The sequence below is a fragment of the Pongo pygmaeus genome, chromosome 1 (assembly GCF_028885625.2).
Source record: "Pongo pygmaeus isolate AG05252 chromosome 1, NHGRI_mPonPyg2-v2.0_pri, whole genome shotgun sequence".
Taxonomy (NCBI): Eukaryota; Metazoa; Chordata; class Mammalia; order Primates; family Hominidae; genus Pongo; species Pongo pygmaeus.
The window spans coordinates 155,804,512-155,818,985 of record NC_072373.2 but is presented as its reverse complement, the minus strand read 5'-3'; the positions used below and the strand labels follow the sequence as shown (position 1 = coordinate 155,818,985).

General features: G+C 35.9%; 1 protein-coding gene across 1 annotated transcript in view; it reads left to right on the top strand.

The window, feature by feature from the left end:
• The window catches only part of TNNI3K (TNNI3 interacting kinase), a 342,552-nt gene that overhangs the window by 162,584 nt on the left and 165,494 nt on the right, over positions 1 to 14,474 (top strand). The window contains exons 14-19 of the mRNA XM_054482207.2: positions 5,335 to 5,421; positions 5,988 to 6,044; positions 7,009 to 7,101; positions 7,193 to 7,250; positions 7,377 to 7,571; positions 8,274 to 8,378. Coding sequence (XP_054338182.1) covers positions 5,335 to 5,421; positions 5,988 to 6,044; positions 7,009 to 7,101; positions 7,193 to 7,250; positions 7,377 to 7,571; positions 8,274 to 8,378 — 595 coding nt within the window. The remainder of the gene's footprint in view (positions 1 to 5,334; positions 5,422 to 5,987; positions 6,045 to 7,008; positions 7,102 to 7,192; positions 7,251 to 7,376; positions 7,572 to 8,273; positions 8,379 to 14,474) is intronic.

Here is a 14,474-nt window from a genome sequence, read left to right as displayed (position 1 = left end):
AAGCATTCTTCATGCCCGTGGATTCTTCTCTTAAGGTAAAGGACCAGTGACATCCTTACTGGGGCCTGCTGATTAAGGAACAAGAATAATGGGTCAAAGGGGATGTGAGTTCCCTCTCTGTGATATAAAATTAGGACATCTTTCATATTTAAGTGATGAGAAGATGTATCAAGTCAGAAATTTTTGTTGCCTCTGATCTAATAATGAACAGTGTATGGGACCAGGGTGGTCAGGAGGAAGATGAGCCATTGAAGGGCAATTGTCCAAAGCCACCCTCTGATTCCACTTTTCAATGCTTTTGGAAAGTGAGTTTTTAACATAATGGGAAGAGGATATATTAAAATATTGAACAAAGGCTAATATTTATCATTACTGTGAAAGTTTCATTATTTAGGCCAGTTATAAAGCAAGGCCTAGGCTGTTCCTTTGATGACCTGGGCATGTGAGACATGAGATCAATGAGAATTCCTTCTGTAACTGAGACTAAATCTCCATGTTCTCTACACAGCTGTGAACCCAAAGGGTCTCTGAGTCACCAAATCATGGAGATCTTAGTACTGGTGTCATTTACCACTAATCTGCAGATCTAGTTCTTAAAATATTCTCATAGAAAGAGATTAGAATCAGCCTTCATTGCTTTTAAGTTAAAATTGTGGGGGACAGAGAGACAACCTTATAGGGAGATAAATTGTACTTCCCTTCTTAAATAATTATAAAGCATCTATTGTATATATGACCATGATGTAGATATTAAACTGTCTTTGTAACAGTCTCTTGGATTGACTTGTCATCTTAAACAAAACTTAGGTTTTAAAATAACTATTAAGAAAGTTGAAAGCAAAGAGGATTTAAGAGAGGGAGAAATCACACCAAATATAAGAAATAAAGGAACACAAGTAGACAAATTAAAGGGAAAGCACTGAATTTGGAGAATACACACAGGACTGAAAGAGTGAGGAGCAGGAAATGAAAGAGATTTCAAGCTGGGAGAAGAATCATATTTGCCAGAACCCTTAGGTGCTCCAGTGAATAATACTCTAAAAGTACAGATCATCATTAGAGCTGCATTAGGCTAATAACATAGCAACCTTCTATTTTGGTAAAATGCTTGGGTGTAGATAGTAAATTCTTAAATATAGGAAAACATTTTATTTAATTAGTGGAAGTTTGATTGTCTCTGGAGGTATTCCATTAGTGTGCCTTGGTTATCTGGGTGTATCCATTATCAGGAGTTTGGCTTAATAAGTCCATTTAGTGAGCTCCATTAAGGTTTATTTTTCTGCTTAACTCCTTGTGGCCAAGCGTCCAGGAGCCGGGCTTTAGTGGGTTTCAGGTTTCTTTGCATGTACTTTAGTGGCTTGTCAGAGCAGTTCTAGTCATGGAAAATTTCCCATACGTGGGTGCCTTAGCCCACAGTTAGCAGGAGGTGGGAAATCAGGCAGAGAAGCCTTCCAGAGCTGAGGGGGCCTCTTGGCATTTCCCTGGCAGCTTCATGCTTATCATCAGCCAGAACCCAGGCACTCATTAGGCTCTTGATGAAAAGCATCCCAAAGAAAATGCCAGCAAATTGTGCCACTGTGCTGGCAGGAAATGGAAACTGCTCAGAGCAAGTGGAGCCAAGAGAGCTGTTGAAATGAAAGGTAACATCAAGGGTGTGATCACTAACTCACACAGGCGCTCAGGATTCAGGATGCAACTTTCTGCTTCACTGGGGAAAGCATGAGGCCCTCTCGTCTGTCAGCCGATGTCAATTCTATGTAGGGGCTGAGATAGACTGGAAGGTGGGCTCTGTGAATTAAGCTTTGTTGTGCTTGGGTAAATGCTAGGGGTTTGGGTTGTTTTTATTCCCTCAAGAAGTCTCTCCTAGGGAAAACAGAAATAAGAAAAATTTTTTGTTTTTGTGTTTTTCCTGGTCCCAAACACTTGAAGACCAAATTAAGTAAAAGGAAGATTCCAAAAGCACTATAGGTCCTATTAATGTGGGATCAGACAGTGTGAAGGGAGGAAAAAAAAATAAAAAAATAACCTTAGAATCTGTGAATCTAGCAAGGAACAGATGAGGGGTATTATTATTATTATTATTATTTTTTTTTTTTTTTTAGAGACAGGGTCTCACCCAGGTCTAGCCCAGGCTAGAGTGCAATGGTGTGGTCATAGCTCACTACAATCTTGAACTCCTGGGTTCAAGTGATTCTCCCACCTCAGGCTCCCCAGTACCTGGGACTACGGGCAGATGCTACCATGCCCCACTAATTTAAAAAAAATTTTTTTAGAAATAGGGGTCATGCTATGTTGCCCAGCCTGGTCTTCAACTCCTGACCTCAAACAATCCCCCCACCTCAGCCCCACAAAACACTGGGGTGTGAGTCAAGACACTCAGCCAAATTTTAATTCCAAAGGAATTTCTGGTCTTTAGTGCTGCTTTTATCCTAAGGTTAAAATGGCCACCAAAGCAAGAAAAGAAAAGCTCAACAGCAGGCAGCACCAACACACAAGCAAGGCACAGGCACACTGAAATCTTCATGAAACTGGGTGTGGTAGGTAGAGTAATGCCCCCTCAAAGATATTCAGTTCCTGTTCACTGGAACTGTAAGCAGGCTGCCTTACATGGGGAAGAATCAAGGAGGTAGAGTAATGACCCCTGCCACCCCCAAAGATGTTCAGGTCCTGTTTGTTGGAACTGTAAGTAGGCTGCCTTACATGGGGAAGAATCAAGGTTGTTATTTAGCTGGCTTTAAGAGATAGATTATCCTGGATTATCCCAGTGGGCTCATTGTAATATGGAAAAGGGGGGCAGAAGCAGAGGTCAGAGCAATATGATATGAGGACTAAGCCAACCATTGCTGGCTTTGAAGCTATAGGAAGGGGGCTACAAGCCAAGGAATGTGGGTGGCCTCTAAAACTTGGAAAAGTCAAGGAAACCGATTATCTCTTAAGGCCTCTAGAAAGAAATGCAGTCCTGCTGACACCTTGATTTCAGCTCAGAGAAAAACATGTTGGACTTTTGACCTCCAGAATTACATGATAATAAATTTGTATTGCTCAAGTCACTATGTTTGTCATAACTAACAATAGCAGCAATAGAAAATGAATACACTAGTATTTAGAAGATTCATCTGAAATTCCAAAAAGGACTTTCCAAGTTCACCTACAATTCTTGGGGCAAAAAGTAAAGTGAAAAAGCAGTGACAAGACCCAAAAGGCACATTGATGTGTTAGAACTGTAAGGCATATTACATACATCATCTTAGTTAATCTTTACAACAATCTTAAAAGGGTGGATTATCGTTTCTAACTGTAGATGAGGATCTTTTTAAAAAGTAAAACAAATCATATCCTTTAACTAATTAAAGAGCTTCAGTGGCTCCCTATCTTGCCTACACTACACGAAAATCTCATCTCCTTATCCTCACCTGTAAAGCTCTACATCAGTCGTAGTCAAAGTGCAGATTGCTGATGAGCATCTTGTTAGAAACGCAACACTCAGCCCCTACTACAGACTTTTTCAATTGTGATCTATTGGGACAGGGCTAGGGAATCTGTTTGAACTTGCACTTCAAGTGATTCTTATACATAGTAAAAAGTTTGAGAAGCACTAGTCCACGTGAAGTACACTTGCCTACCTGTCCAACCAAATCTGATACCACTCTCATCCTTGCTTGTGAAGCCACACTGGCCTTTTTTCATTCTCTAAACATGTTATGTTTGCTCCCATCTTGGGACTACTACATTATCTATTATCTCTGCCTATTAGGTTCCTCCCCTAGAAATTTGTTTGTTGGCTAATGTCCTTAATGTCTTAAGGTTTCCCTGATCATGAGCTCACTACGGTCCAAAGAAAGAATGCCAATGGGACTGGCCCCCACGTCATTTCATTATAACTTATGCCTATGATTTGAGAAAATTAGAGATCCACTAGTCATGAACAGAAAGCTGGAGATGATGAGAAAATGGACCCTAGTTTTTAACTATGTAGATTTAAATTTTGCTACCAGTTTTAGCAATTGTAATCACAATGCTTTTTTTTTTTGCTTTTTTTTTCCTCGAAGAATCTTAGCCTTGTTACCTTTGGAAAAGCTTTTCATGCTTGTAAATACCATGATTTTTCCACCTCATGATCTTGAATGCACTGTTCTTTTAAAGTTTTTGGGGAAGGGAAGATTTGAAAGGCAAGCAAATCTCGGCATATACTCTCTACATAGGCTAGGTGTATGCTTAACCCATGTTAACTACAGATCCTTTGTGATGGATAAGTATTTAAGCTTTTTCAATTCCTTAAGTTTGCCAGTTTTACAATGAGCTCTGTTGTATTTCACACATCCTGTGGCAACATCTTTAAGGTTGGCTGTTTTTCTCTTTTGTAAATTAGCTTCATAGATTATTTTTATAGTGAATGCATTAAAATAGTATTGAAGTTTAATTTTATTGAAAAACATTGCATTACTCAGAGGATCATTTGGCATTTTTTATCCTTCAAAATCATAAGCCCCTAGTGTAACTAGTAAACACTAGATTGCTGGTGGTGTTATAATAGAAAAATATTTCTCATATAGCACTCCACAATGGGCATTTCTGGTCGGTGGATGGCTTTCTTCCAACCCTTAGAGCTTCAGAGCCTTCTGCATCTAGCCAGCAAATGGGAAGAGCAGAGAAGGCTCACCTGTTTCTTAAGGCACAGACCTGGAAGTTACTTCACTTTTGCTCATATTCCCTTCATGAAAATATGTCACAAGGCCACAGTTGGATGTAAGGTACATAGGAAAATGTCACTGGGTGGGCAGCCATTCCCAGTGACAAAATCACCCTGTGAAAGAGGAGTACAAATATTGGCAGGCAGCCAGCTGTCTCTAAAAACCTATGTAAATTATCTTAGTGCTGCATAATACTGCAATACTGAATCAAATGTACTGCTCAGTCACAGCAAATACATCTCTCTTTCCTGATTACTGTATGTACTTTTTGCCCTTTTAATAGTGCCTTTATTATATACTCCCATAGTACTTAGTATTGCCTTATTTAGAAATCCTCATCATTTTTCTGATTATTTGTTCAACTACATTGTAAGCTTCTTAAGGGTAAGACCATAGTCACTTTGTTCACTGCATCACCAGTACCCATTCCCAGTAGAGTGCCTGACATAGTGCTTCGCATATGGTAGTCTTAAGAAATTATTTTGAACCAAAGAATGAATGAACTAAATTTCTATTGCAATACATTACCTCTTATGATTTGTCCTATGTTGTAAGCTACTTCCAATGATTTTTGGATTTGAGAGTAGACTGGATAACTTAAACAAAATTTAGGACTCTTTGTTCTTTGTATCTTTTCATAAAGGGCATGATGCCATTGTCACACTCCTGAAGCATTATAAGAGACCGCAAGATGAATTGCCCTGTAATGAATATTCTCAGCCTGGAGGAGGTACCCCTCTTCTTATTCAGTTTTCATTGTTGTATAATATATTGTGCCTAAAGGTAAACCTGTGTTTCTGTTACTATCATTCTTTCTGGGGCTAGGGAGGAGGGCATAGCCTATGTCAGATTAGATTTATTTTAAGTAACCTTATGTCTGGGAGAGGCTGAACATAAAGAAGCCTCCATTTCAGCTATTTTCTAACTCACCAATCTGCAGCTCCTCTAAGTTTAACATTTCCCAGACTGGATGCTTATGAGGCTTGTGCATGACTAGGAAGGCCTGGATAAGCTGAGAGCAGTTGTTTTTCCATTTCAGTAATCTATTACTGAATACTCATATCCAGACACAAATTAAATCTGCTAGAGTCTGCTACAACTTGGATTTTCTAAAAAATCTTTTTATGCACTTTCTAAATAAACACTTGCAGTACAATTTCAGTATCCAGAGAAAGATTTGGTCCTGAAGCGATAGTTTGACTTCATTTCGTCACCTGCTTATTTTTATAATGTTGAACTTTTATGTAGAAAAAAATGATTGCTACTTTCAACTCTATTATATAATTTAATTTCTAGATGGCTCCTATGTGTCTGTTCCATCACCCTTGGGGAAGATTAAAAGCATGACAAAAGGTACTTATAATCTGGGACAATTGTTATATTTAATTACTAAGGATAACTATTGCTTCAAATGTAACTTTCAATTTTGTTTTACATATTACAAATGATGACTATTTTACAAGCACAACAAATATTATTGACAGACCATTCTTTTCATAATTAACCTTACCCTTTATCTCCTTTCAGTGCATGAAGATATAATAACAGTGAAAATTTCACATGACTATTAAAGAAAGATCAAATTCTCACTGGACTGTTTAGATGTTTCTGTTTTTTATAAAAATGAATTATAAATATTAATATTTCTTTAAGGAGAATTGGGACTAGAAAACATGTGTGAAAAAATATATATTATTTTTCAAAATATCCCCAATAAGTAATACTTTGGGACCTTTTTGAATGTATGCTTCACACAGAAATGAATAACACTGGACCAGGAAAGTAAAAACTTTGATTCAAGTGTAAATATATATTTAACTATTTGGAATTTAAATTCCAAATTGTTTCCTTAGAATGTAGAATGAGTGTTTCCTTAGAATGATTCATATGCTTATTTCCTGTCATTTAATTGGCATCCCTTTGAGATTAGTTTATGGATATTTGGCTAAGTCTATTGGAATAGACTGAAGAGAGTTACCAGATCAGAACCTTTATCATAATGTGATACGGACTGGACTCCAGGGTTGCCATGTCATGCAGGCAAGCTGGTTGGTGACCAAATCAGGAATAGACCCTTAGCCCTGGTAACAAGGAGTGAGTAATCAAGACATAGAACTAACATGATTTTAATGCAGGGGGGCAGGGATCATTTTGGTTAAGGTTTTAGCATCTTCAAGTAGTCAATTACAGTTGGAAAATTAAAAATTAAATGTTATTAGGAAATTATGTTTTTAGTTAAATATATATATGCATGTGTATACACATCCACGTGTGTGCTTTTTACCTTAAAAAATAAAATGACAATTTCTGTTTGCAGAGAAGGCAGATATTCTCCTTCTAAGAGCTGGATTGCCTTCACATTTCCATCTTCAGCTCTCAGAAATTGAGTTCCATGAGATTATTGGCTCAGGTAACCTAAAAAAATAAATAAATAAAGGTCTGGTTTAGCTGAATGAGCTCAAGTTAATATGTGTTTATTTATTTATTTTAAACAATTGTAGGTTCTTTTGGGAAAGTATATAAAGGACGATGCAGAAATAAAATAGTGGCTATAAAACGGTAAGCAAGCAAATGAAAAAATTTAGCATCCAGGAGGAATTGTGACCTTTGAGAAGCATATGCATGGCAAGCCCCTTGTTTGGATCCATCTGTTTACTGAAGATTTTCTGTTGCTGCCATTTCCAGTTATCGAGCCAATACCTACTGCTCCAAGTCAGATGTGGATATGTTTTGCCGAGAGGTGTCCATTCTCTGCCAGCTCAATCATCCCTGCGTAATTCAGTTTGTGGGCGCTTGCTTGAATGATCCCAGCCAGTTTGCCATTGTCACTCAATACATATCAGGGGGTTCTCTGTTCTCCCTCCTTCATGAGCAGAAGAGGTATTGGTCTTTTGTTCTGATTTATCCTTGGACATTCCATTGAAACTACTCTTGCAATACTTCAGAGGGTTTCCCATTGGATGAGCCTTCACCTTTTGAAATCTGAGTGCTGCTAGCAAGTGTGTCATTTTTAATATCACTAATAATTTATGCCTAATAACTGTGTTTCAATGAATAGAAATACTTTGTGCTTTCTTAGCAGAAATTCAGTTGAAGATAACAAATTTAAGGAATTTAAATTGGAAACTGGAGCTTAAAATAATTAGGCTAAATTTGAAATACTGATAAAGAAGATATATGTAAGTTCAGAATAAAATAAAGTTTTAAAAAAGTGATCTTGCACAAATCCAATGTGAATTCACTTTCTGAGTTTATGTATATAGTAATTAGAATGTAGTTTCATATAGTGATTAAAATAGATTTCATTTTACAATGTTACAAAGAAATGAAGTATAGTATTATAAATAAATTATAAAACCAAGTATAATATCTTAAACAAGAGATGCTGTATATCTTAATTGATTCATAGTTAAGCATTTTCTGATGTAGGAAAGCCATTCAGATTTGTTGAATTTCTAGCTTAACCTTCAAGAAACAAAAAATGGTTAAGATTATATAAAATAACAACTCTCACACATCATTTGCTTTTTTGGTATTCGTTTTGACCATTTCATCTCTGTTAAATCTATTTTTAAATTCTAGGATTCTTGATTTGCAGTCTAAATTAATTATTGCAGTAGATGTTGCCAAAGGCATGGAGTATCTTCACAACCTGACACAGCCAATTATACATCGTGACTTGAACAGGTATTTTTTTCCTAAATAATGAACTCAGAAGGATATAACTAACTGGGAGTTTAAGACAGATTTCAGTGAAGATACATTTTAGACTTATTGCAGATCAGGGTACTCTGTGGGTAAGAGGACAGGCTACCATAAGCTTAGGCGATAGAAAGTTTTGTCATTGTCTTTTAAGGAGTAGAAAGCTGTATAACTGCTTCTCAGGGGTCTTTTAAATCTATGAAGAATGTTCACAAATATAGTAATATCTGTAAGATGCACCAGCTAACTAGTTCCCAGGTCAGTAAGGTCAGATCAAGCAGTGAGCTAAATGGCTATTAAAAAATGATATGTCTCCTATAAAGTGAAGTGTTGGAGTAGCTCCTGATATAAAATTATCTGAAACGTACTTTGTGCTACCATAAATTCAGCTTAACCACAACAGCTTATTTACCTAGTTATCAGGTAAAGAGGATTTCATGTGAAACAAATATGAAATCAGAGTGTTCCAGTGGTGGAACCCCAAGTGATCTCAAAACTTTTCCTAAATGGTGAAAACTTTCTCTGAGTAAAGTCTTATAGGAAAGGCCAATATACAAAATGGAGCAGTGTTGGGTGAAGGTAAAGTGGGGAGGAGAAAACTCTATTTACTTCCCATTTCCCAATGCTAAGGAGAGAGATTCCTGCACCACCTCTGTGGAAGCCCAAAGGTGCTATAGAGAATAGTTGGACAAACACTGATTTAGTTTATGAAGCAAGTCAGATTATTCCACATCAATCACTTTCATTTTATGATAGTCAATAAGATTCAAATAGATTGTGTATATAGTCCTTTATAAAAGCTTTACAGTTCTGAAGCTACTAAATATTGATTACTCTAGTCAGTCATTTGGTCAACAACTATGTTTGAACATATATGTTTAAAGACTATTTTCAGCACAGTAGAGCTTACAAAGTGGGACGTTCATAGACTACATTCAAGGAGTTTTCACACTCTATGTAGAGGAGAAAAATATTTACGTAAATGTATTTGAGGTATAAAATAATAGGTTATATACAAGATTTAGTACAAAAATTTCAGGAACAAGAATATTAATTGCTTCTGAGGATTCTAACGACAACTCCATGAAAGGGATGACATATGAGCTTGGTCCTGAAAGATGGGTAGAGTTTGGAAGAGCATCCTATAGGCTTAGGGAAGACATTAATAAAATGCATAGACATTAGAAAGTTAAAGGTATATATAGGAACTATAGTTTCATTTTAGTATACAAAGTGTATAAATGTATGTAATATGTATAATGTATGAAGTGGACAATTAGAAAAAAGTATAGAAAAATAGAACAAGAGCACAGACACCAGTGAATGCTATTACTAAGGTATTTCAGATTTTTTTTCTTTAGGAAGACCATAAAGACGTTTGAGCTGAAAATCACAAATTTGGAGCTATATTATTGAAAGATGAATCCAGCATCTGGTAAAATATCGACTTGAAGGGAAAGTTGAGAAACTAGTGAGGCAGTTGTTGCAGTAATCTAGATAAGAAGTAATGAAAAGCAGAATTTCACTGGTGGCAGTGGATATGAAAGGAACAGACATGTCAACTTTAAGTAACAAAATACAGAGTTTATTCAAGCTCAAAGCTTGAGGATCATTACCCATGAGCATGGATTCAAGTTGTCCTGAATACATACTCCAATTAGCAGTGGTTACAAGTTAGTTTTTAAGAAAAAAAAAAAGCAGTTTTTAAGTTGTTTACAAAGAATTTACATTAAAATAATATAAGCTATTGATTGGCTATACCTTGTTCTTTAATCAAAAATTATAGGAACATAAAGATAATGGGTAACACAGCTAGTCAGGAACAAAATGCCTTTACACTATTGCCCCAGAGAAATGGAGATTGGAGACATGACTAAAGTCCCATGCTCATGTCTCTCTGGGCCTGATAAATTTTGTGTTGCTCATACAGCTCAGACTGCCCTCAGCCATTTTTCTCTTCTCAGATAGATATGAAAGGTAGGAGAGATAAATCAGATATGTGAGTGGTAGAATCTTAAATATTGAAAGTAAACATATATAAGACTCAATCTATTTATAATTATTTACTAGTTTTCACATAAAAGTCATTTCTTAATTTTTAGCTATTAGTTCTTTACCTTTCTTAATTTCAAACCAAACATTTAAGTTAACCAACATTTAACTATTTCAGAAACAGATTTAGATGATAAATTAGCATAATATGAACCGATGATTTTAAGAGTATTATCTTTCCATCCCAAACATTTTTGCACATGATATTAAAACAAATGAGTACTCACTGCAATAAGTAATCATTGCAAGTTTTCTCTAGCTGTAACTCTCCATTTGTGGGGCCATTATATATTCTGTTGTCCTGAGTTATGTGCAAGTTATTACCACCAGTTGTCAGGCAGGACCAAAAATATAAATGTTGATTAAAATAAAAACAGAACATTTACTATATAGCTGATATAAGTTTATATCTACAATTTTTGCTGCCTCTAATCTAACCTAAATGCTTAATTGCATCAAAAAGTTTTTAAATTTTATGAAACATTTTGTAGGTGCCTTCATTATGATAGAGTCCCAAACTATTGTATCAATTATTTGTAGACTATTTTCTATCAATCTTTAATCTGGTAGCAACAGCAAAACATTGTTTTTCAGATGCATGCATACGTAGCATTGTACATGCTCAAAAGAGCCTGGGTCCTTTCCCTCAGAGAGCGTACTGCACTACTTGGCATATAAGACATATGCCCAGAAAGCAACTAGAGTTCCACTTTATATAGAAAATAATTAAGGGTCAAAATGATGAAATAGCAACTTTCAGAGGATTTCAAGTAAGTCAAAGATGAAAGTTGAGTAGAATGCTTCTTAGCCTATGTGGAGCTAAACGTAGAGTTTAAAGAACAGGCATTAATCTTTTCTCAGGCTTTTCACAGCATACTAACCTCTGTTTTAGCATGGTACCTAGAAAGTCTCACTCAAGGAAGTAGAGAGAAAGATGCACATCAGAGATTGGGAAACTCGTACACTTATTTGCATTTGTATTGACATGGTCTGTTTATATTTTTATATTCCCCATTAGCCTGGGCAAGTCAGGGTTTCAGGGTCAGAGACTTCATCTCACATTTTCTGAACTAAGCATTGTGTCTTACACAGAGAAGATGTCTAATTAATATTTTTTAACTGAACCAAATTCTTGTGGCATTTCTATGAGTGTCATTTTACGAAGCAATGACCTAATTGGTATAAGTATGACTACTTGTGTATAGCATCCAACTTGCCCAATAACTTTTATAATTTTAAAGGGAAAAGGATGTTTGAGCCCACAGGATGGGGCACTTTTATATTTGAGTTTGTGGTTCTTGCAATTATTTGAGTGAAAAAAAAGAACTCTACTTTTCCCATGGCAAGCAAAGCCAGCTGAGGGTTTTTACCATCCAGTTCTGAAAGTTAATTTTGATCTTCAGTAAATGTCCCTTGGTATCTGCAGGGGATTGGTTCCAGGACCTCTCAAGGATACCAAAGTCTGAGAATGCTCAAGTCCCTGGTATGAATTGCTGTAGCATTTGCATATTTCCTATGCACATCCTCTCCTGTACTTTAAACCATTGCAAGATTACCTATAATATCTAGTACAATGTAAATGCTATGTAAATAGTTTTTGCACTATATTGTCTAGGGAATAATGACAAAGGAAAAAGAGTCTATACATCTTCAGTACAGACACAATCTTTAAAAAATTTTTTTGATCCATGGTTAGTTGAATCCACAGAAGTGAAACCTATGGATTTAGAGGGCCAACTATATATACTAAGGAAAAGTTCAAGGAGAGTAAGAAAGTAGTTATTTTCCATGGAAATGATGATAATGATAATACCTACCATTTATTTATCACAATATGAAAGGAGCTTTGCTAAGCCTTTGTCATGCTTTCATTTAACCACACAACTCTATGGGATAGTTATTATTATTTCCATTTTACAGATAAGGAAACTGACTAAAGAGACTAAGTCTGTAGTATTCTGTATCTTCTACTGTAACAACAACAACTGCAAAACCATGTGAGAAGAGAGAGATAGAAGGAGCATATTGATGATATTGAATGGGCATCAGCAATATTTATCAACCTTACTCTCTGTACTTTAATCTTTTAAAAAGTCAATTCCTGTGACCCAAACAATTTCTCATATCATCTTCTTATGCTTCTGTGTTCCTGCTTTATTTCTTCTTTCACACTCCATGTTCTGCTGGCGTGGAACAGATGTTGCATAGAAGGCATGCAGATAGGTTTTGTTTGGCCCATAGTGTTTAAATATTTTGAAAATGTTCATAATTCAAGCAGGAATGCACCTCTCTAATTTGCTGTAGACCTCACCACCTACCAACTTATATTTGGCCTAATTTATACATTCATTTTGTGGCATTGGAGTTTGCTAGTCATTATTTATATCTTAAAGGATTTAATGCTTTTTACTTAATACTAGAAGCTGTGTGTTTTTCTTGGAAAAGTATATTTTTCAAATTGTTTGACACTGAGGCAGAAACATCACTGCAAACATACATGGATCAAATACATGATATTCTCCTTCTATAAAGATATAGTATTATATATGTTATATTAACACTGTAATGAATTAAATAGTGATAACCTCCATCACAAATTGCACATGGCATTCACATGAAATATGTATATGAAATCATTTTATAAACTGTGAAGTACCATACAAAATGCATTTTTTATTACTCTTAATCCCTCATTTGTTCCCTTTAATACTGGGGATGGAAAAACACTCCACAATTAAAACCACCTTTGCAAAAACTGCAACTGAGAAAATTATGACTGAAAGATCTGACTTGACTCCACTTTGCTTCTAACCTGCAAGCTGTTCTTGTTCATTCCTGGACATAGGCCAAAATAACTTTGGGAGGAACTTGAAACTAAGACAATAATAGCCCTTTCACAAAACAAACCTCTTTCCTGCCTGGGGACTAGACTACCTTCATAGGACTAACAAATTAGCCACAAGATTAGAAATAATGGTTTAGGAATCACATAGCTGGAGGCTGAAAGATTCGAAACCTCCCCAGATTGCTTCTGGGGATAAATCACTATTGCAAAACCTAAGATCAGTGCTTGAGATATTTTGCAGATGCTGTACAGGATGGCTCAGCTGCTACCACCCAGACTGATAAACTGGGTCATCTGGTCTCCTGGCCCCAGGAGACTGACTCAGCATCAAGAGGACAACTTTGACACCCTATGATTTCATCTCCAACCCAACCAATCAGCAGTCCCCACTTTCAGACCACTACCCACCAAGTTTTCCCTAAAACCCCCATCCTCAAGTTTTTGAGGAGACTGATTTGAGTAATAATAACATTCTTCTCTCCTGTACAGCTGGCTGTGCGTGAATTAAACTTTTCTCTATTGCAATTCCCCTGTCTTGATAAATCAAATTTATCTAGGCACTGGGCAAGGAGAACCCACTGAAGGGTTACAACAATATTCTCATACGTACAGAGGTTTTTTTAATATGACATAACTAATTAGTTTGGGGTCTAGATCTGAGAAGGACTCACCGTTTTTGACTGCCAGCTTATTCTAGTGGGTATAAAGGAAAATAATGAGTGATAATTTTAAAATAGCCGACTTTCCAATGACAAATGACAGGTAATTTAAAAAGACAGAGCTGTTATGAGCTAAAAGAATCTTAATTTTGAAGATGATATTTAACTAAAATAGTGAAGATTTTAGGAAGTGCCAAAGAAAAATATTATTGATAGAAAATTATAATAGTTGCTTTTAATTTGATATATGCATTTGCCTGTCAGTTGAATGCAAAATATAAAATTCCTGCATGTAAGAAAACACAACAATTAAGTAAAATAAAGAAATTGTTAATTTTCTTGTGTTCCTCAAATTCCATGTATTATAGAGTCCCTCTCTCAGCTATTTCTTTAACTTGTGACTTTTCTAATAAGTGCTTATACAGAAAGAATTCTGCATTCATTGGCAAATATCATCTTCAGAAGACTTCTGAAGACCTCTATGCAGACCAGTTAACTGATTATATTACCATACTTATAAAAGTC